The 23,874-nt window shown below is 41.7% G+C and overlaps 1 protein-coding gene across 2 annotated transcripts; it reads left to right on the top strand.

Annotated features, from left to right (window-relative positions):
* The first annotated feature begins 2,106 nt into the window (after positions 1–2,106).
* Positions 2,107–4,339, top strand: LOC145068169 (coatomer subunit beta'-1-like). Of its 2 annotated transcripts, none has more exons than XM_079015148.1 (9): positions 2,107–2,170; positions 2,456–2,476; positions 2,562–2,624; positions 2,728–2,781; positions 2,896–2,932; positions 3,211–3,536; positions 3,640–3,771; positions 3,849–4,069; positions 4,145–4,339. In XM_079015148.1, the coding sequence occupies exons 1-9, from the start codon at positions 2,168–2,170 to the stop codon at positions 4,203–4,205; spliced, it is 918 nt and encodes a 305-aa protein (XP_078871274.1). In that variant the 5' UTR covers positions 2,107–2,167; the 3' UTR covers positions 4,206–4,339. The 2 variants fall into 2 exon arrangements, with proteins under 2 accessions (XP_078871274.1, XP_078871271.1); XM_079015145.1 differs by having other exon boundaries at positions 3,211–3,539.
* The last annotated feature ends 19,535 nt before the right edge of the window (positions 4,340–23,874 follow it).

Below are 23,874 nucleotides of genomic sequence, written 5' to 3'. Positions count from 1 at the left end.
TCTAAATTTCAAAAAACTGAAGTTGCGGTTTTCGGTTCGGTTTTGGCCAAAAACCGCACTGAACCGCACCATGCTCACCCCTACCTATAACAACAAACATCACCTTTATCACCACTCATCTTTACCATTTACTACCACCACCACCAAAAGAGGGAAACAGGGTAGGGTGAATTTCACAAAGTAGTAGGAGAGGGAAGGGAATACGGAAATGTATGAGAAGAGGCGAGAAAGATGCCAATGATAATAAAGGGTGTGTAGGATAGAGGTGATAAACCTGACAGTCGTATCGTATTTATAGATGACACGACACAACATGACAATTTTTATATGACATGAACACGACACAACTTGATATCATGTTCTATTTTACTATAACAAAAAGAGTAAACTACTACACGAATGGTACCTATGGTTTAGGGTAATTTGTTTAGTCCCTAACTTTTTTTTTAACTCAGAAGGTCCCTATTGTTTGTTTTTGTTACACACTTGGTCCCTGTCTTACTTAAAAAAACTATTTTGACCTTGATTTTTAAAAATATTTAAATAAACACACCCCAACCCCAACCCCACTCACTTACCTTACATATCTCATAATTTTTTTCTATTTAAATAATGATCTTTTTAAGTAAGATAAGGACCAATCGCGTAACAAAAACAAACAGTAGGGACCAATCGCGTAACAAAAACAAACAGTAAGGATTTTTCGAGTTAAAAAAATAAGTTAGGGACCAAACGCGCAAACTACCCCAAACTATAGGGGCCATTCGTGTAATTTACTCTAACAAAAACGATCCAAATTAAAAGGGGGGAAAAACAACACGACAAACATGTAAAATAAAAAATAAAATAAATATTTAGTTTATTCAATTCATCGTTAATCTTACAAAACATTAAAAATAAAAAAATAAAATAAAAACACAACAAACTCATGTTAATATTGTGTCGAATCTAGAACACGAATATGACAAAACACAACATCATGTTTTTTCCATTTGACACGAATTCGAATTTGAATTTCAATTTTGTCATAATTTTCATTTCATGCTTTTTCATGAATGGATTGTCACCTCTAATTCATGAGAACATTTTCACCGGAGATCAAGAAGGAAAAGACTATGCACTTTGAAATGTTTTTAAAAAAATAAACAAGTAAATTGATGGTTACTTTCTTATCTGGAATTGTCTTCGTCTGAAAATCTGATACAAAGTTTGCTGAAAACTGGAAAATTTGAAAGCCGCTTAATGTGTATTAAAATTAGTTTAATAGTAACTCATTTTTTGTGGAGAAGATAGATATGGAACCGATTAACACCCCGTTCCCGAGTTCAACTTAACGAGAGAAAGGAAAGGAAATGGATGGAAATGAGAATAAAATAAAAGAAATTGGTGTTTTCGAGTTTCATTAAAGGAGGGAATTGGAAGGAAGTGGAGGGAAATGGGAGGATCACTTTCCCTCCTAACTTTCCTTCCGATTTGAGAGGATTTGGAAAGAAAAAACAAAATGATTTATTTTCCTTCCACTTCTCTCCAACTCGGGAACACAAAAGAAAATTTTGTTTTCTTTTCCTTTTTCTTCTTTTCTCTCGTGACTTTCTTTTCTTTTCTCTTCTTTTCTTTTGTTAAACTCGGGAACGAGGCGTAAAAAACTATTTTTTTAAACAATAAATATAAATTTTAATAGTAAATTATATAAATAAACTACTAAATATATACAAAATTAATATCTCATTACCATAAAAGATATTTTCCTTTCCGTATTTTATAGCGGGACAAAAGATGATTGTTTAATGTTACTATATTTTGCCAAACCATCAAAAGCGATTATATTAATTGTAAAAATATTTGAATCGCAACATGGTTTGCAATTCTTAATCACATAATGATACATTGGAAAACGCGCCTTGGGATTTCGTTCTACCTTACCTTCCTTGAACTCTCCGTTTTCAGTTTGCCACTAAATATCATACAATCTTTGCCGTTAAAACAATTATTTTGCATGATCAACGGTTGGAAAGGTGTCAAGTGACACCATTCATGATAGCAAGAGTCAAATTCGACTGCTTGCATGCCAACACCTCCCAACCTATCCTATATAACATGATTTCGCCCGCACCAACATATATCGCCACAAATCTCCAACGTTAACTGACCATTAAGAAGAATTAAAATGGTTAGTTATTTATCATTCTTTTATTAGCAATAATACAAATGATATTTCGAAACGTGTATATACAAAATGATTATCATATCTATTTTATGTTTTAAGATATGTATTTTGAATGGTTGTTACAAACAATTTATGCAATGATTGCTTGTATTTTCTTTTTACATCTATTAGTAGTTACTAATTTATTGAGAATTTAAATTGCTGGTTGATCATTACGTTTATTTAAATTGTTACCGACCAATATGTATTTTTTCATGTATTGAAATTTTGTTCTTCTGTGTTCAATAGAATTCTGCAATCGAAATCAAGGTGACCTTCCAACACGGCTTTCATGCAAATTGAACCTACTATTAATTAATCTTGTTGTTTTAGTAACTTTTTTATTTGATTTCAGAAAATTTCCGTTCTAAAATCTGAGAGAGTTAAATCCATTGACTTGCATCCAACCGAACCATGGTAATGGATTTTTCTATTTATATTGTCTCATATATTCATTCTCTTAAATGGTTCGTATGTAAATATATTTAATAACGACGCTATCTTTTTTTTTTATCTAAATGGTCTTGGTGGGTTTGTACTCTGGAAATGTTTCTATTTGGAACCATAACTCTCAAGTAAGCCATTATCGATTTATGTGCTTGTTATTTACATTACCTTTATCAAATGGGATTATAGGAGCGTATAAATATGTCCAAATATATGTATTCATGGGTAGCATCTTTTTTTAGGTAATAGAGAAGACTTTTGAAATCGGCAAATCACCAGGTACGTGGTTTTTGTTTTAAATGAATTTTATATGTTTTTCCTACAATATATATATATATATATATATATATATATATATATATATATATACACATGATGTCTAATGTTCAAGCTTAATCATACTATTTTTTACTCAAATGACACTCTGATTTACTATCAATTTTTTATTGTGAAATATTTGGTGGCTTCTTTTTTTATTACAAGTCTTTAGTGAAGTTATAGACTTGTATGTTGTGGAATCTAGTTATATTCACTTGTACTTTATGTATGTTTTGTAGTACGAACTGGAAAATTTATTGCGCACAAGGAATGGATTGTTGTTGGATCTGATGATGGGTTTCTTCGTGTGTACAACTATAACAATATGGAAAATGTCGCAGAACTGAAGGCACACGCAGACTTTATTAGGTCAGTGGTTGTGCATCCATCTCTTCCATGCATACTTTCTGCATCTGATGATAAGCTCATAAAGCTATGGAATTGGGAGAATGGTTGGGAATGCACTAAGACATTTCAGGGGCATGAACATTATGTCATGCAAGTAGCATTTACCCCGAAGGATTCCAGTGTGTTCGCAAGTGTATCACTCGATTGTACCATTAAGGTAGTAGTAGCCTTCATTGTACATCTCGATAATGTATACACGTAACTAAATATTCATGATTAGATAATCCGATTCTAATGCTTTTATATGTTTCTCTTTCAAGATGTGGAATCTTGAATCATCAAGTCCACATTTGTCAATCGAAGGTCATTCGAAAGGTTTGAATTCTGTGGAATTTTTTGAAACTGATGAAAAACTCTACTTTATTACTGGGTCTGATGATTATACTGCAAAGGTATATCTATACAAAATTTATCTTTTTATTTGATCAAAAGTAAACCAACCTTATACTAATATACAAACACTATTTAGGTTTGGGACTATGAAACCGATACTTGTATTCAAACTCTTGAAGGACACACAAACAATGTTACGTCTACAATATGTGTGAAATCGGACGCTAATTTTATCATCACCGGTTCTGAAGACAAAAGTGTACATGCTTGGAATGCGGTAACTTACAAGTTAGACCATGTGTTTACTTCTGAACTCGGGAGAGTTTGGACCATTGGATTCATAAAAGACTCATCTCAGTAAGTTTCTTGAATTTTACATTTGACGTTTAATTGATATGATTATAAAACGAACAATTATTTTTATGTTAATAGGATTATACTTGGTTGCGATGAAGGAATACTCGTTGGTCAAGTCATCACTGCTTGTTCTTGAGCAAATCACAATTTAGCTGATGTACTGGTGTAATATAATATATTAATAAAATGTATACCTTTCTTATCTAATATTATGTATTTTAATGTGTGATGTATGATATATCTCAATATTGTATCTGTATGGTATGATGTATGAAACTTGAAAATAAAATGTTTTATCATTGGTTAAGGCTTTAATATGATCTTCGTGTCTATCTATTAATATTTTTTCTGTTTCATATATTCCTTTTTGTCTAGTCATTGATCATATGGTGAGATTCCAAATTGTCATTGGTTTAAGTATTATGTTATTTCGTAATACCTTCTAAAGTCAAAATAAATGGTTATTCATATTGATAGCATGTATTTACTTTTTGACATATTAAAAAAAATAATAAACTTAATGGCCCAAACTACCCGTAAAAGAAAACATAAAACATGAAGGACTTTGTGCTGTTTATTGGGCTAAATCACGAAAACTTTCCTGTTTTTTCGTATATGTTTTGGCCCTAAAGTTTATAGGCGAGGTCTCCCACTTAATGATTTGGGTCTTGGGTTAACAGATTAAAAATGTTTGCTTTTTTGGGAAAATGAATTAAAATGACAATCAATAATTTGAAATCTGCTTTTTAGGTCATTAAACTTTTAGTTGTATCCGATAAGTAAACTTATTTTTTATTTTGGTTTTAAAATAACAATGATTATGATTTTTATCGATTAAAATAACAACAAACACCGTCATTATCTTGCCACGTGTAACATCCGTTTTCCATAATAGATCAAATGTGAGATTTTTGGGAAAAACCTTGTGCCACGTCGTGGCATGCCAATTTCAAGAACGCGTGTTTTGATGGCCGCCACGACGTAGTAAAAGGAAGGCCACGACGTGGTAGCACCTGCAGCCCAAGCCCATGATTTTTAGGATTTTCTCCATATTTAAGCACCCAATCTCAAGGATTATGGCATCTTCTTCAGTCTCCATGCACTAGTTCCTACCCCTTAGGAGCTAAGGTTCGGTTCGCCTTGGATCTCTTGTATCGTGCGGTAAGGAGCTGGTGGGGATTGATTTCTCGATCTATTGCACTTTCGGGATTGGAGATTATGTCTTGGGAGTAGTTTGTAGCCCGGTTCAGGGCAGAGGTTGTTTCTGCTACCGCAGTGCAGCCGTGGACAATCGAGCTGGTGAGTGTGTCAGGGCACGGGACCCTGAATAATATGATTTCTAGAGCCCGAGGGCAGAAGATCGATTTGGGGTACCTTGGGAAGAGAGACTCAGGTCAGGTGCATTTAGTAGAGGGTTTCGGGAAGAGACCCTAGACTTCTGTACAACGTTTGAGAGGCCAGTAGGACGGATTCAGTATGGCACGTGCGGGAAACAGTTCGATGGAGTTATCGCTCCAGGAGTATGGATTGCTACAAGCGTAGCAGGATTGATCGTGTCAACAGGTGACATTGTGAGTGAGTGCTCGACTTTGGGCGCATCCGATCTGATGGATCAGCGGTAAGGTTTTGGGCAATTGTAGTGAGGCGAAAGTGTTGCGAGACTACGCGGTAGCTCGTAGCATTTACCAGTCCCTATACAGCGGTGAAACGGTGGTAAATTTATATTCGCCTTCGGATTTCTTTGGTAAAAGGGTGGCTTGGGAAGTGATTAAGATCATCCGATGGTTAAGATTACGAGAGTATTCTTCAGGATATCCAGATCTAAGTGATCATTGTGTTTGGCTAGCAATGGGGCGCTTGTGTTGTTCGGCGCAGGATTTGGGCGGGTCATGCATATTGATGGGAATGGATCAGAGATCCATAAGGTGTAAAAGGTGAAAGAGCACCGCCGAGTCCAGGTGGGGGAGAAACAAGTGGCTGCTTAGGCCTAGGTTGTGTTGGTGGGAGTTCAGGAAACTCCCAATTGTTGGTCGGCATCGCCTTGATTACGCATAGTAAGCAGTGGGAATCCATATGTGTGATCCGAACTCCTTATGGGATATAGGATTCGGCTTGAGACGTGTAATGTTGTGATAGTTTGAGTGCGGTGAGGCCATGGGTGGTAAGTATGGTTGGACAGAAGAAGTATTAGGTTGCGATAGAATCGTAGTATTCATCAGATCGAAGTAGACTATTTGTGTGATGGCCACTGGCATGGAAGGGATATCAACTCATGCTTTGGGTGCATCGGCCAGGATTGGCAGGGAATTACTCTCTGTTCCAAGATGAGAATCTACGGAGTCTGCGAGTGAGCCCATATGATTATGAGAATTCAGGATGGAACTGGTAGAGACTGTTGAGTCAAGGGTTTGGATCTTGAGTTGCATGATCATGTGGATAATCAATGTGTGATGCATAGTAGTCTAGGTTGGGTAGCCTTGATATTGATCTCTTGGGAATCTAGTGGTTGGACCAAGTGCGAGACTGGTAGTCTCGGGGATTGGCTTAAGGGTAGTTATTTATCGGTCAAGTAAGGGATGTTGGGAAGTTGTGGTGTATTATGCAAATACAGATTCATGGATCTCAGGGTAGGAGCGGAGTATCGATTTGGTTTTGAGTAAGATCCCGAATCAAAGTTTGTGTGTCTTCAGTGTGAGATTTCCGTTCCAATGGAATAAGGATTGAGATATATATACACTAAGGGCATCAATTGCATGGTCCAAGGGTAATGGATGGGTTTAGTTGATGGCATTTCAAGATATTGTGATGTGTCTTGGGTCGGTTTTATCCGTGAAGGAGCCATAGCGTGTTTAGAATGAGGAAAATATGGGTTGTTGAAGACCGGGCATGAGATGACATTGCAGTGGGTCATGTAGCGTTTATTTTGATAGTAGAACTTTGATGGCAAGGTGTGTAAGCAAGTTAGGCCAATCGGTTTTCTTTTCGGGAGACACGTGGTACTGTTGTGTGTGTGTGTTTGTAGCCCAGCAATCAGCTAGGTGTCTGTGTTTCGAGTAGTTGACAAATAAGGTGGGATCAGAGAGGTCTCGGATGTTTCTGAAAAGCAGCAAGTGGTAGCAAGAAGAGTCGAAGTGGGTTCAGTGACTTAGGATTCGTGTGTGGAGTTGCTTGTATTTGGGGTATACGCTAAGATGTTTGCAGTTGGATTAAATAATCTCAGAGTGGCTGACTATACCCTGTTGCACAGCTCTCATCTAAGTCTAACTGTTGCATGGATGAGCCTCCTACTCGAAGGATTATTTGAGCCTCCTGTCAAATTGAGCGTTCTGCAGCCGCATTTAATCAATAACTTTGTTCTTTTGGAAGCCTCAAGGTATAACGGGTGGAAAGTATTCTATTTAGGATGGTTTTCTTATGGAATAAGTTTGATGATGGTTCAGTGTGGGCAGTTGTCAGGAAGCTAGGTCAATTTGACGTTTCAAGTTTCGGAAGGATAGAAGTGGTCTTCTGCATGGGATTAAGGATTCGTTTTCTTTGGGTTGGAGATGTATGTTAGGGATGGTTTCGGTTGCCTTGGGAAGACTGTGGTATTCTCGGGTTTGTGGTTGTGTTGCTCAGGTTGCCTGGTATGTCGGGGATGGTAATAAATGATTTCGAGGACGAAATATATTTTAAGTGGGGGAGAGTTGTAACGCCCTGTTCCGAATCGATTCCTAGTCTGAGGTTAGGACTATTTGAAAAGGTAAGATCTAGGCCCGTTTAGGTGCGGGTGATGTATTAGAAGTGATCCGGGTGTTCGGTTCGTGTTTTGGAGCCTAGGGGTATTTCGGTAAAGTGTCAGTTTGTGGTTTTGTGGAAAATGGACTTTTGTTTCGAAGGTCTTAAGAAAGGTATGAGTTGGTAGAAGTGTAGGGCTTCTTGTCACCTTTCCGTGGATATAAGGATCATCGGGTTTATAACGAAGAAGTTATGGCCTTTAAAAGTTTCGTGGTTTTCAGGCTTAGCCGAGTACGCGGAGCATACACAAAGCGTACACAAGGGGTACTAGTGAATAAGCAGTATGCGGGGCATACCTTGGAGTACGATGGGCGTACTGACCAGGATGGTTGCAAATGTTCTTCAGAGTACGTTGGGCATACGCCGGTCAGATCAGAACCCTATTTTAGGGTCTTGGACCATATTTAAGCTCCTTATCTCATAACCTAACCCTAATATCTTCTGCCTCCATCCCTCTAAACTCTAGAAATCGACCCTTAGCCCTCATTTAAGTGATTTTGGAGCTTGGATGGCCATTAAAGGAGTATTTTGGTGCTTTTGAAGAAGGTGTTCATTCTTGAAGACTTATTGAAGAAGATAGAGCTTTTAGATCCAGAACTGCACCAACTTTTGGCTCTCATTTGAGGTATAAAGTCTTAAGCTTGGTGGTTATTTCCTTAGATCTCTTATGTTGAGTTTTTGGACCTTTTCGTCCCAAGGATGAAGCTTTATGGTTCAAATCCGATTCTTAGGCATAGGGTTGCCACCCTTGGTGCTATTTGAGTCCCTAAGACAGAAAGTTGCCATCATGAAGGTCTTAATGGGTTCGTGCAAGAGTCAAGACCATTTTTATGGAAGTAGAATGCTATTTGGTCTTTTGGAGCACACAAGGGTGTGACATCCCTAATTTCACGGCCAGAAAAGACCGATTTGTTTATGCTTTGTTTTTAAAATCAGAGTAATCGTTTAAAGAAAACTGTTGCGGAATTTGTTCCCAAAACAAAATATGATAAAAATTTATCAAAGCATTTCTTAAAGAAAAGTATTTTCATTATATAACAAAATTTCGGGATGTCATGTTCCGATACAGACACATAAGCATAAACAGAACTTACATTTATTTACACTAATGATTTACATCTCCTTTAATCTCTCAGTGAAATATGTCTTCGTAATGATACCTGTGATACAAAGAAAACTGAGTGGGTCAGGCTTGGGAGCCTGGTGAGCATATAGGGTTTTCAACCCACAATAATACATTTATTATTCAATCATCAAACAATCAACCCAAATACCCATCCACATATCTCCTTTATTTCTTAAGGGTTTACCCTAAGAACCAACTATCCTTCATTCATTCATTTCTAATGATTTACCTAAGAAATTGGCACGAAGTCCATTGCTGCCAAAGTTTATCTATCATATACTAAATCCATAGCTATCAGGCGCTTACTCCATAGTCACCAAGGTTTACTCAACAGGCACGAAGTCACATCGCCACCAAGGTTTATCAAATAGGCACAAAGTTGCATCGTCACCAAGGCTTAATCAATAGGCACGAAGTCGCATCGTCATCAAGGCTTACTCAATAGGCATGAAGTCGCATCGTCGCCAAGGCTTACTCAATAGGCACGAAGTCGCATCATCACCAAGGCTTTACTCAATAGGCACGAAGTCGTATCGTCACCAAGGCTTACTCAATAGGCACGAAGTCGCATCGTCACCAAGGCTTACTCAATAGGCACGAAGTCGCATCATCACCAACTATTCCATCTACCCATGTTCTACCCAACATTTTTGTAGATATAAATACAAACACAGTTTAAATCATTTAACACCCGTATAAAAATATCAATTCCAAGCCCACCTCAAATAGACAAATAATATATATAACACATAGCACGTATTTCATAGCTAATACTTTATATTTATGTGTTAGAAGAAAGTAACTATACACTCACTTGATCAGAAGATGATCGGACAACGTTACGGCTTGTAGAAGTAGTATTCTTCGGTGAAACCGGGAGATCTTCACAAAAAAAACCAGGCTCCTCGCGGGTAGAGCTTCAGCTCGGAAATTTCACTTCTCGGGATCTTCGGGGCTTCGGGACTTGCTTCGGGGCTCGGGAATGATAATGGCTCTTTGGGGTATCTCTTGCACGAAAATCGAGGCAAAAACGAGAGAGAAAGGAGAATTTTTGGCGAAAAGATCGGCAGCCTTCGACTTATATTTATAGCGGCTGAAACCCCGAGTTACGCTGGGAGTAACCCCAAATTACGTTGGGCGTAATCCTCCGTCGACATGTACGCTGGGCGTACATCTAGGTATGTTGGGCGTACCAGGTGGATAAGGTCGGATGAGTCACTGGTTTGGTATTATCCGATTTTATAATTAAATAAATATATTTTAATTATTTAAAAACTTCATAAATTCATATCTTCCTCATACGAACTCCGTATTCGACGTTCTTTATATCCACGTGTAGGTGAGACTATGCTCTACAGCTTTCGTTTAAAATCCGCCGACTGATTTCGACTTTATTTTTATTATATTATTTTTAGTAGGCCGGGACAGGAAAACTCTGTTATAAATTCGTAACTTCTTCCTCCGATGTCCGTTTTTGCCTGTCTTTTTACCGTTGAACTACTATCAACGAGATCTTCGATTCTCGTTTAGATTGTTTCGGCTAGAAACCACTCGATCTTAAATTCGAGTTTCGGGCTGCATATTGTTAAGCTGAAACTTAGAGAAATCATAACTTCCTCATACGAAGTCAGATTTGGGCGTTCTTTTTATGCATGCTTTGGGTTTAACTAATTCTACAACATTCTTTAGATCACTAAGACTAAATATCGCTCTATCGTAAATTCACTTTTTACGTCATTCAGCATCGTGCCGGTTCTGTCGCGAAACTTCGACAAGTCATAACTTCTTCGTTATAACTCGGATTTCGGCATTCTTTATATGTACGGAATCCTTGTAACATCCACTAAAACTTAGTTAAGATTACTCCTTCTATATAATCTTCCATTAAAAAGTCATTTTTGACGCTTATCGTCTCTAAATTGACTAGCCCTAACCTACGGGCGTTACAAAAGGCATAAAGTTGCCAACTTTATGCCTTATGACTCATCAAACGACCTAGATCTGAGTTTGGGACACAAAGTATTCAAGTATTAAGCACTTAATGGATTTTGTGCATAAGTTGGATGTACGTTGGGCATACTATGTAGTACGCTACGCGTACAGTCTTTCGTGTAGTAAGCTAAGCGTACAGAAGAGGTATTATGGACGTACGCTCGCAGGAGGACTTGGGCCTTAGTGGACTTTGGACCATTGGGAACTAATGGTTTTGGGCATGTATTTGTTGATAGTTGGGCTTGAATGTATCTTTGGGCCAAATTTGGAATAGTTGGACATATTGGGCCTTGTGGCCCAATATAGAAATGGACTTCACGTTTGTGACCCTCGGTTTGGGGCAATTCTTGGACTAGGTTGTTGTTGGCCTTCGTGGGCAGATTGAAAACATGATTATGGACTAGAGAAACATTATTGGGTCTTGGGTTGAGGCCCATGTGAAGGGATTGGGCCCAATTGGAATTGGACCATATGTTGGGCCTTGTAGGAGTGTTTATCTTTAGTGGGCCCAATAGGCTTGCTCCTTGGGCCATCGGAGAATTATTATTGGACCATTAAATGCTAAGTTTATTGGACTTAAAAGATTGATTAGGCCTCATGGCAAGACCCATGTAGAGGTTTGGGCCCAATTTGGAAAATTAGGCCATTGATAGATTTGTGGACATTATAGTATTTGGCTTTTGTTTTGGGTTTGGGCCTTAGTTTTGGATCATACTAGGCCAGGGGTAGAATGGTCATTTTACCCCATGCATGGATTAAGGATTATAGTATGGCACCCAATTGCTAATTGGGTATATTGATCGATATTTATAGCTCAGGAAGTGGACAGGCCAGCAGCTAAGGATTTCTTTCATGAAGCTTCTGAATTCGAGGTGAGTTTCCTCACCATATTAATGGGTCGAAGGCACCAAGGCCGGCTAATTTTGTGATATTTGATACACTAGTGATGTAGTGCTATGTGTTATACTAGTTGGTTACATGTTATATGGTATGCTAATTGACTTGTGACACTTGCATGAAAGACCTCGGGGGGTTCCCGAGGCACTTGGGTGTAAGACCTTGTAGGGTTTCCAAGGGATCCTAAGTAAAGACCTCGAGGGGGGGTCCCGAGGCACTAGGGTATAAGACCTTTGAGGGTTTCCTTGGAATTCTAGTCAAGACCTCGGGGGGGTTCCCAAGGCATTGGGCTAAGACCATGTAGGGGTTCCCATGGCACCCGGAGTAAGACCCTGGAGGGTTTCCAGGGCATCCCTATTTGTTTATATGCATGACTTGTGTATTTGATACGGATTAGGTGATTATATGTGCAAGACCTTGGAGGGTTTCCATGGCATCCTTATATGTATCTTCTATGGCTTATGTGATTGATATGATTTATGTGATTATGTGGATTATGTGGGATATGCTATGGGGAACTCACTAAGCTTCGTGCTTACAGTTTTGTTTATGGTTTCGGGTATCATTGGTTTTGAAAGAAAGGGCCCGACTTGATCGCAACGCACACACCCGAGTTTTCCGCATTATGTGATTTTGGGATGAACTCTGATAACTGTTTTTAATTAACAATGTTTTTGGAATGCTTAGATTTAGAAGATATTTGTGTTTTGACTATAATAAAAATAAAATTTTTACCCTTGATTTTGGTCGTTACACCGAAATCTGAGTTATAACGAAGAAGTTATGACCTGTCGAAGTTTCGCAACAAAACTGGCACGACGTTGTGTGACGTAAAAAGTGAGTTTACGATAAAGTGTCTTTTAGCCTTAATGATCTAAACAAAATTCATAGTATACGTTAAACCGAGAGCGTGCATGAAAAGAACGTCCAAATTTGACTTTGCATGAGAAAGTTATGAATTTTCTAAGATTTGGCATAGTAGTGGGCAGCCTGAAGTTCGAATATTAGATTGAATTAACGATTTTTAGCCGACACAACCTAAACAAGAATCGAATATCTCATCAATAGGAGCTTAACAATAAAAAGATAGATGAAAACGGACGTCCGATGACAAAGTTATGAAATTTTAACGGACTTTTCATGTCCCGTCCTATTAAAAATATAACTTTAAAAATAAAGTCAAAATTAGCCAACGGAGTCTAAATGAAAGTTGTAGAGTACATATCCACTTATGCATGGATATAAAGAACATCAGAAATGGAGCTCATATGTGAAAGTTACAGCTTTTAGATGTCGGGAATGGAAAATGCGAGACTGCTCAAAAGAACGCCCAACGTACTCGCATACTAGGTCTCGAATCGTCCACGTCTCTCCATCCAAAGTCCGAAACACAATCGTACGAACACACTGCGTACGCAGGTACGCCCTGTGTACTGATGAATGTGCAACGTACCTCCACATGTACGCCCTGCGTAACCAAGGTTCCAGCCCTATAAATAGAGGTGCGAGGGCAACCTCATTCTTCACACCTTATACCACTTCTTTCTCTCTCTACTCTCTCTCTCTCTCTCTCTCTAATCACCCTAACCCCTAGAATCTTCCTAGTGCTAGTAGAAGGCCCTGGAGTGCCCGAAGGCTCCGAGAAAAGGAGCTTTTGGCTCAGAAAGTTCTGCCCTCGCAGCCCGGTTTCTAGCAAACCTCCCGGTTTCGTCGAAAGAAATCATATTGTTAAGAAGCGAAGCGTTGTCCAAGTTGGAATCACCACTTTATCAGGCGAGTGCATAGTTACTTTCATCTTAAACATATATATGAAGTATTTTATATAAATTATGTGCTATGTGTGTGTAACATCCGGTTCCTGGTATGTATTTTAATTAAAGTAAACTCATGTTTTGCTTTGGGACTCGGCGAGTTAGAGGCCCAACTCGTCGATTAGACTCGACTTTGGATCGGTAGGATAAGTGACCTGCTCGAGGAGTCGGGAGACCGACTCGACGAGTAGGACTGTCTCGATGAAACCCTAATATTTGGGGTTTGCACCCTATTTAAACAACTTATAACGCCCCAACCCAGGCTCCATTGTTCCTCCCAACCCAGAGAAAACCCTTACTCGAACCCTAAGCCTCTTTTGAGTGTTCTTGAGCTTTTCGGTGACTTTTGTGTGCATTTGAAGTTGGAAGAGAAGAAGGAAGCTTGGGAGTTCAAGTGGAAGGTAGTAGATCCATAGGGTTTTCTTCATTCTGAGTTCATTCAAGGTAAAAAGCTTGAACCTTGACCATCTATTTCTTAGATCTTGTTAGGGCTATTTTCTACCCTTTTTATGAGTTGGTGAAGTTATAATCGGATTTTGTGAGTGTGTGAGGGTTTCCATGGCATAAAGGTGCCAACTTTATGGGCATGGGAGACCCATGCTTCTTATATACCTCTTTTTATGGATTTTTGAGCCAAAAACCCCATGCATTGACGTTAAGATTGAAACTTTATGTATAATATGGACCTTAGGATGTCAGATCTATGGTTTTGATGCATTAAGACCCATTATAATCAACTGAATAGTTTTTGAAAAAGAAGGACTCGGCGAGTTGCTTGGGTGACTCAGCGAGTCGGGTCGCATTTTCCCCCAAGTGTCTTCTGGTAATGGTCTTTGGTTGAGTGGAAGGAACACTCGGACTGTTAGGGGTTTGTTATGGACTTGAAGATCAAAGGACTCGACGAGTTCAAGGAGGAACTTAGCGAGTTACACTACAGATCTGGAACCATTGAGGATTCCCATGGCATAAAGATGCCAACTTTATGGCCATGGGAGACCCATGCTTCTTATATACCTCTTTTTATGGATTTTTGAGCCAAAAACCCCCATGCATGGACGTCAAGATTGAAACTATACATATAAACTGGACCTTAGGAGGTAAGATCTATGGTTTTGATGCATTAAGACCCATTATAATCAACTGAATAGTTTTGGACAAAGAAGGAGTCGGCGAGTCGGGTCGCATTTTCCCTCGAGTGTCTTCTGGTAATGGTCTTTGGTTGAGTGGAAGGAACACTCGGACTGTTAGGGGTTTGTTATGGACTTGAAGATCGAAGGACTCGACGAGTTCAAGGAGGAACTTGGCGAGTTCAGGGCAATGTGTCAACCACATGAAGACATACTCGACGAGTTCAAGGATAAACTCGGCGAGTCATAGACTGAACACCTTCATACGGATGAAGATGGACTTGACAAGTTCAAGGAAGAACTCGGTAAGTCAGTTGAAGAAGGTCCCGATGTTTTGTTGGAGGAGAAATCGTCGAGCTCTTGCTAGAACCGACGAGTATGGACGAGGTTGTAGCATTTCGTGGAAGTGGGGACTCGATGAGTTGGTGGACCAACTCGGTGAGTTGAGTCAACCGGATGTTGACTTTGACCAGGGTTTTGACCTTGACTTTGACTTGGACTTGAGTTGACCCTATAGGGGTTATGAGTATGAAATGGTAACTTAGAAAAGGATGTTGTGTAGGGATCGAGGAGTCGAGAAGAGTTGATTTCCATACCGAGGACAGTGCAGACACTACACGACTTTGAGGTGAGTTACCTTCCAGTAAAAGTGGGTTTAAGGCACCAAGGCCAACCCACTGGTAGTTGATTACAGTAAAGACAATTGTCTATGTGATAATTGTCTGGTTGCTATTATTAGATGTGTTCTATGTGCCGGTATGATATGTTCTATGTGCTAGCGGTATTAGGAAGGGGAATAGTCCCCCATTCGGTCGTTAGGACTGAAGGGTAGGTCAGACACCCCAGATATGTATGACAACATTATTATGATATATATTATTATGTGATAGTAGTAGGGGTGAAATAGTCCCCGTGACCGGGTGAGATAGACCGAAAGGTAGGCAGGCACCCCAGAATGGCCTGACACGGGTAGGTCAGCACCCCATAATGGCTTGACATAGGTAGGTCAGCACCTTAGAATGGCTTGACACGGGTAGGTAGGGCATCCCAGAACTGCCCGACAGTATGATGGTTGTATGGTATGCCGTATGATGGGGGAACTCACTAAGCTTTGTGCTTATGGTTTTCAGTTTTGGTTTCAGGTACCTCTTCATCTAAGGGGAAGGAGCCGGTAGGGTAGCAGCGCATCGCACACATATGTTTCCACATTTGAGAACCCTGGGATTGTACTCTGACATTATACTATTTGACATTTTGGTTTTAAGACATGTAACTATGGTTTTGTGGTCTGATGTGATATCAGTATTGTTTTTCCTTAAACAATCTTACAAGTAATATAAATTAAAACAAAAATTTTTGGTCTCGATTTTTGGGATTTTTGGGATGTTACAAGTTGGTATCATAGCCTTGGTATGATGGATTCAGGCACACCTTCGGGGGTGTCTGAACTCAAATTGTGGGCTTGAAGGATTTTTACAAAAAATGTTTTCTAAAATTTAAAAATAAGGAGTTTTGAGAAAGAACAAGGTGTGTGATGCGTGCGACCGACCGAGCTTAAGTAAGTTTTCCCTAAGATACCCATACATGTTATGTTATGTTATGTTATGTTATATGATGTGATTATGAGAACTGCATGCTAGATTAGGGCTAAGGATCTAGGAAGGATGCCTTACATGTCTGTTATATGAGTTTATTGAGCTATATGCTAAGGCTGGTTAGTCAGTGGTATGGTAGCTTTATTAGACTATGCTTGGTAATGGTTACTTAATGCACGAATGTTGCTTGCTTTGTGTTTATAGGGGTTCCAGCTAGCTTTAACTAACTAGTAAAAGAATATGTAATAGTATTCGCAAGCTAGTTAGGGAAAGATGGTAGGGACTTCTTGTGCAGCTGATGGCGGAGAATAAGTCGGAGAGTCCCCTATGACAAGCCTAGGATGAGATTAGCTTGGAAAGCAGTATTAGTATAAGGAACTTGGTGAATTCGAAGAAATCCTTGAGGAAAGTACGGATAGATGTGGAAGGTAGTATGGGCAGGTACTATTGGAAGTATAGGTTCCGTACTCGAATCAAGGAGGGCTAAGAAAGAACCAGGGAACTTGGAGAGTGTGTGAGACCTCTCGAGAGTATGTATGACCATGACGTTTATGTGTTTTATTTCGGTATAGTGATTACGCGACATGGAGCAGGAGGTTTAGGGTCTGGATCAGGATCAAGATCAGGCTCGGGTGCGGGATCCGAGCAGATTGATGATGGGCTATGCGAGTTCATCGCGTCTAAGATCACGAGAGGTATCCTTGAGGCGACACCGGTCATTTTCGGTTCGATCAAGGAGGGGATTATTGAGATGATGGAGGATCTCCTCCGGACATTCAGGATTGACTTGGCGTCCAACCAGTCGGGTTCACGCACATTGTCCTTCAAGGACTTCAGGGGGAGTGGTGCGCCAAACTTTCATGGGATGAAGGACCCCTAGGCTACCAGGAGATGGATCGTAGACATCGAGTCTGCACGGTTGTTGAGCTTCTGCCCGAGGGGGTCGAAGGTCCGCTTTGTTGCAGGTTTTTTGAGGGATGGAGCTAGGGATTGGTGGGAGTCAGTTGTGACTCACTGGGAGCCCCAGCCATCGAGGCTATGACTTGGTCAGACTTTGTGACCAGGTTCAGGGCTGAGTTTGCACTAGTTGTGGAGCTTCAGCATCTGGCCAGCGAGTTTCTTGACATGAGATAGACTATGGAGTCAGTGGCAGAGATCACCGCCAAGTTCCAAGAGAGGAACTTGTCGGTACCTCATTATGCAGGGGATAAGGAGAAGCGTAAGACCTGTTATCATGATATATTGAGGGCTGATATTTGAGAGCATGTCAGCTACTCAGCCTGCCCGACCCTAGAGTCCATGATTGTCAGGGCGAGGGAGAGGGAGATTGATTTGGAGAACCTCAGGAAGACGAAGGCAAAGGTAGAATAGGCTACTGGGGTTTAGGGGAAGAAACCCAAGGGATCCGACACTAGGTCGAAGGGCCAGCTGGGCCAGAGCCGTTGTAGGAACTGCGGTAGGCCGCATGAGGGAGCTTGTAGAGCGGGATCATCAGGCTGCTACAAGTGCGGCAAGACGGTGCACTTTGGCAGGGATTGTACTAATCTTGCCCCCATCATTCATATGTCATACTTGATTTGCTTTCATTGCAATCAGAGGGGCCATAAAAAGGCCAACTGCCCCAAGTTGACAGCAGCAACAACAACGTCAGTAGTGGCGCCAACTCCAGTGACTACACAGGTTACGAATGGCCGGAAGGTCAAGTTAGAGGCTCCAGTGCCGAGGAGCCGAGCTTTCCAGTTGACATCCGAACAGGCACGCGCCGCACCCGATGTGGTGACGGGTATGGTTTCTTCTCTCTAATTATTATCATATGTCGCTTGTGATATTGATGTATTATGTTATATGTTTTGTTTTGGATCGTTCCATGTGAACAGTATCCCGATTCAGGTGTTGTTTGATTCGGGTGCTACCTGATCTTTTGTCTCTCTTGCTCTTAGCAAGAGGTTCCCTGAGTCTTTAGGCATGTTAGATTTCCCTCTAGAGGTCAAGATTGCGGACGACCGATCAGTGTGAGCATCAGAGGTTTTCAGGGATTGTGTTTTGAGGCTATTCGAGGAGCGCTACTTAGTAGACATGGTTCCCATACCATTGCAGGGGAACAAGGTTATTATAGGGATGGATTAGTTGAGCCCCAATGGGGCGGTGATCGACTGCACGCAGCAGTTGGTCCGGGTCATGACCCCAAGTGGGGGAAAGCTGGTGATTCAAGGTGAGAGGGTATGGTGATACTGCGGGGAGTCGTAGTACTCACCAGTCAGTGAGAGGGTGTGGTGATACTGCGGGGAGCCGTAGTACTCACCAGTCAGTGAGAGGGTGTGGTGATACTGTGGGGAGACGTAGTACTCACCAGTCTGTGAGAGGGTGCGGTGATACTGCGGGGAGCCGTAGTATTCACCAAGTCGCGAGCGAGAAGCGTTGTGAACCTACAGGGAACCATAGTATTCGCTGGTCAGCGCGTGACTCAGGTAAGTTCCTAGGCTTGAGCAGCCTCATCATTTGAGCCTGTAGTGTCCTGGTGGTCGAACCAGGGGCGAGATTGGGGTCTCCATATTTGTCGGGAATCGTTATATTCTGAGTTAGCCTGGGAGACCGCAATCGGAGGGGATCGGAGAAGTGATGTGTTGGGTTGCGAGTCATGGGTCACGAGTTGAGTGTTCGTTGGGACGAGTGGTTCCAATTTTGTGCCAGACCAGACTCTCGAGTTGAGTTTGATTCTAGTGGTGTATTGAGTAGGTGGAATGAGATGTCCGATTCACAGATGGATTCCATATTGAGGTGTATTGTTTATCATCTGATGTCTTAGACCTGTGTAGGTCAGTACTCGGGTACGGGAAGTACCGCTAGATGCTTGGAACTATAAGCAGTGAACGACATAGATCATAAATGAGGTGTGACTACAAATCAGTTGTAATATAGCTTGGATTAAGCAGACTTCGTGATTGTGTGTGCCATATGATTGGTTGGGATAACTCGGTTAGATTACATGACTGTGAAGTGATGTTATCGAATGTGCTCGGGTAGCATTGGTAGTCCAACTGATAGGTTGAGAGTCGATCCTGTATTAGGATTTGGTATTCAGCATTGGAAGGTAGCTAGAGTTATGTTTTTGGAGATCAGTGGATAGCTTCAGATGGGCATGGTCATCCAGTTCAAGTTGGAGCTGAATTGTCCTAGGATTGGTAGTGGAATGGTTCTGTCGGACGGGAGGTCAGACCTAGTGTAAGGTTTTGGGATCCATGTGGATCGACAGGTTTTGATTTAGTGTTGAGAGGCAGAGTATTGAGGTTCATGTTGCGGATGGGTTCTGATAGTTGTATTAGTGTTTGGTGATGAGATTAAAACTTAATCTTAAAGATCGATTAGATCTCAAACAGGTAATTAATGATTAAACAGCAAGAACACGAAAGTAAAGAACAAGTCAAGAATGAATCAAACGTGTCGAATGATTATAAAATAACCCTCAGAAGAGCTCGATCAAGAACATCAACTGTAGAGGGTTGGAGGTTTACAAGAACGATCAAAGAAATCTGTAATGCTATCGTAATTGTTATTCTCTAGATCGATAACCTAATATGCATGCAAGCATATACTTATATATTAAACCTAGCAAGCTCACGGTATGGACAGGCCCAAAACCGGAGTACAAAATAAACGGACTAACTGCCGAGCCCAATGACGCAATCTTCAAACGAATCTTCAACCCAACAATCTCCCCCTTTGCGTCAATTGGAGCGAGATCTTTACTTGTTACTTGGGCCAGCAGCGGAGGCATGTACCTTCTTCTTCACAGTATTAAACAGACGCGTGATGAGAGCAAGTATCGTCTGTCTAAACCTGATGTACCATTGGATCATGTCGTTGAAGTACTTAACATCATCCGTTGCATTCTCTTTACACCTTCGGATGATTGATAACACGTGCTCTAGACAAGCAGTGGTGTAAAGATGTTTGTCAGCTAAAGCAAAGAGACATTTCTGTCCTTCTGCTCTAGTGAACATGACCGAATTACGTCTCGGGTCGATCTTGCCCATTTGCATTTGATTGAGATCACTGGCCGATCCCACAGGAGCAAGCTTCGGTTTCTTCTTGAAGACTGTGGCAACCTCCTGATCTATTAGGGCAACCTCCATGATGTAACAGACTAACATCCTTTTGAGATGGTCTATAATTGGACCATATTCGGCTTCATCAGTCAAAAGGATATTATGCAAGACAATCCAATCATGAGGATTTAAATTCGGTAAGTCTGCCAAAGATATAAGGTGTTCAGTTCTTGCAGACCCTCGAATCACCTTGAACCGAACGTTGATGAATCTTCCTTCGGTATAAGGCTTCAATACCCGAACATTCACTATCTTCTGGGCACTCCATGTTTAATACTGAGGAAGAGCAGCCTTCAGATAGAATTCGATCAACTCCCTATCAACCTCAGGGTTCGGATGAGGGACTTCAAAAATATTGGAGAAGGCGTGGAAGATAAACGCCTTTTCGAGTCAACGGCATGTCGAACTGCGAATCGACAGAATTATAACAGTCGAAGGAGATCACCGGCTCGAGCCATAGGATGCTAGGAGTATCTATGGCCTCCTTAATCATTTGCTCCCGAGTCCAGGCAGGGAAGAGAGTCTTCCTGCTCTCAAGGAGATTGTGGGCTTCTTTCTTCTTGCGTTCGGCTTCTTCAGCCTCTCGCGCCACACGATTGATATCATCATCAACATTGCGACTGTTTTTACGTTTCAACATGTCTGCAATGGTTTCATCATCTTCATCTTCATCTTCTTCCTCAGCTAAGTTCTTCCCTTTATCCTTCACACCCGAACCCGAAGCTTGACCAGTCGGAGGTGGTTCGGTTGTGTGAGTAGCTTTGGAGGAAGGAGGTGGTTTCGATCCGGACTTCACTTCTCCCCCTTGTTTCGGATCGGACATGAAACTAGGTAAGCCTTCGATTTTGCTGAGAAGGTCTATGGCAGGAGCAAGTTTTTCAGCAAGGGTTCGCCTCACCGAATGATTGAGAATCGGATCGTGTGCTTCTAGGATGTTAGATAGGGCAGCGTGTACATCCGAAACACATGTTTTTATGACCTCCCGTTCGGATCGAAGAGCTTCAAGCTGTTGCTGTGAGTTTGAAAGCTGAGTGCTCTTGACCTTGAGGGCGGTAGTTTTGCTTGCCAGAACGTCCATTAATGAGTTTTCAGCTGCGAGATCCTCTTGAAGCTTAGCGAGGCGCTCATCAATGGAGGCACGAAGGGCCGAGTTGTCATCGCTGATTGATTGGCGAAGAGTAGCGAATGACTGTAACTCCGTTGAGACGAACTTGGCCAATTGCTGAACGATTGGTTCCAAAGTTGTCTTGGTGGCATCAGCGCTCTCCTGTAAAGACTTCAACAGGGAAGAGGCGTCTGAGAATAGTTTATCGACTTTTGCGGTCGCTGCCTCACATGCTTTTGTGGAGGCGTCTATGGCGGCAGTGGCTGAAGCTACAGAATCATGCTGAGCCCTGGAGAAGGCATCAACAATCTTCTGAAGAGCGGCTTCAGAGAGAGAGGATTGAGTGTTTGTGGATGACGCAAGAAGCAAATCAACCTTCTCTTTAAGCTCCTTTAAATGTTTCTTTGTCACTAGAGCATCATCCTCTTCGTCACTTTGAACCTGAAACGGACTAAAGTAGACCGAATCAAAGGTCATGTTTTCACCGCCAAGGAACGGGTTATCTCCATCAGAGGCATGATCTGGAGATGGTGGGGGTGGTGAAGCTGGGGGTGTTGTGGTTTTTGTAGGTTCAGGTTGAGTGGTTGAGGGGGTAGTTTCGGGTGGTGGTTGAGCGTGGGTAGGTTCGGTTGTATGCTGGGTTTCGGTTTGAGGTGGTTCGGTTGCACTGGTATGAACCCCCGTATCAGATACGTTGGTTGTAACCTTTGCAGTGGTTGTTGTTGTATCTGTGAAAATGGGTGGTGGTATAGGGAAAGAGGTTTGAGGATTAGTGGTAGTGGTAGTGGGGGTTATGGTGGGAATGGAAGTAGGGATGGTTTGAGGAGGTGAAGGAACTGGTGAGATATGAATTTCCATGTCTGGGGTAGGTGATCGGGGTGAGGTGTTGCCTCTTTGAGGGGTTTCGCCTCTTTGAGAGTCGTCCGAACCCGAACGCTCGTCTTCTGAGTCACTTCAAGAGGAAGGGATAAGAAGTTTTCGCTTCGGTTGAGTCTTCCTTCTCTTCGGCTGCGGTGACTGGGCAGGTTTCGTTTGTTTCCTCTTCCTGGGAGAAGGACCTTTAGGAGCTTTGGTCACTTGCTTCCCTTTTTCCGTCTTTTTGCCCCTGTTAACCGGTTTGTCAGCATCGTGGATGGACTTTAGCATTTCCGGTGTAAGTTCCCTAGGTCCAGTTGCCCTGAACTCCTTAATCGTCCGGATGAGCCTGCTGTCAGAGGGAACATCGCCATACATTGTCTCCGGAATAGAGCCAATGAACGAAAATTTAGATGCATCAGAGACGATGATCTTCGTGGTATGAAACGTACCGATCGAAGACATCGATGCACCAGCAGCAGTTGGGACGTCAAGCTTATCCATCGCCCATTTGGTGATAAGAATCCAGAACCGGGCAAACGACACCTCAGAATGTCGTGATGAAGAAGAAAGGCTCTGGATGAGCTGTTGCCAGAGGACCAATCCAAAGTCTAGGTTGACTCCGTTGTAGATAGCATACATAATCGACAAGAACAGTCGACTAGAACCGTCGGATCCTGAGCTCCGTTCAGATAAGCCCTTGAAGAGGACTGTAAACATGTCGTTCCACTGTGGCGGCAAGCAGGATTTCTTGAACTTCGCAACGGAGGTGAGGACCTCCGTGTACCCCATATTATAGAACATGCTGTACAGATGCCCAACCGGAATCGTCTCCGGATTAATTCTCGATGGGTCAGTAGCCAACCCTAGCAGTGTGCAGAAACGTTGTCGAGAAATGGAGGTCTTGTGATCAGCAACCTCGAAGAACACCCGCTCGACTGCTTTGTCGTAATAGGCAGTCGCATACACCTGCGAGAGAATCGTCATGGGCACAGACTCAATCCTGGAGAGAGCTGAAGCGATTTGGGAGTACTTCAGGCACTCGATGATCGGCGACATATAACAGTCGTACGCCAGAGGGTTGAGGTCGATCACCAAGCATTGGTGAGGGTGAATGGGTAGTATATGTGAGGTAGCATGGACTGAGGATGATTCTGCCATTGTTGAAGGTTGAAAGAAGAAGATGAACAGTAAAGCTTTTGGGAGTTTTTGCTCTTTAGAAAATCCGGATGCAGTAAAAAGGTAAATGAGAGTATAGACTGCCTTTTATAGTGGGTGAAAGGAGAGAGAAAAATCGTTTCAAATCTTCTATGCGATGATCACGTAGGAGAGAGAGAGTGTCAGATTCCTAGGATCACGCCACCCAACAAGTGCCGTTTCAGAACAAATCGTTTCAAATCCTCACGCGCCTTTA

This window comes from Lactuca serriola, chromosome 1 (genome assembly GCF_051521515.1).
Source record: "Lactuca serriola cultivar US96UC23 chromosome 1, Lser_US96UC23_V15, whole genome shotgun sequence".
Lineage (NCBI taxonomy): Eukaryota > Viridiplantae > Streptophyta > Magnoliopsida > Asterales > Asteraceae > Lactuca > Lactuca serriola.
This window is presented reverse-complemented; position numbering and strand designations above follow the sequence as displayed.

What these genes read in the sequence shown, in the direction of transcription:
- LOC145068169 (XM_079015145.1), top strand. An exon ending in CTGATGATTATACTGCAAAG is followed by an intron (nt 3,772 to 3,848) that starts GTATATCTATAC and finishes AACACTATTTAG; the next exon opens with GTTTGGGACTATGAAACCGA. An exon ending in TTCATAAAAGACTCATCTCA is followed by an intron (nt 4,070 to 4,144) that starts GTAAGTTTCTTG and finishes TTATGTTAATAG; the next exon opens with GATTATACTTGGTTGCGATG.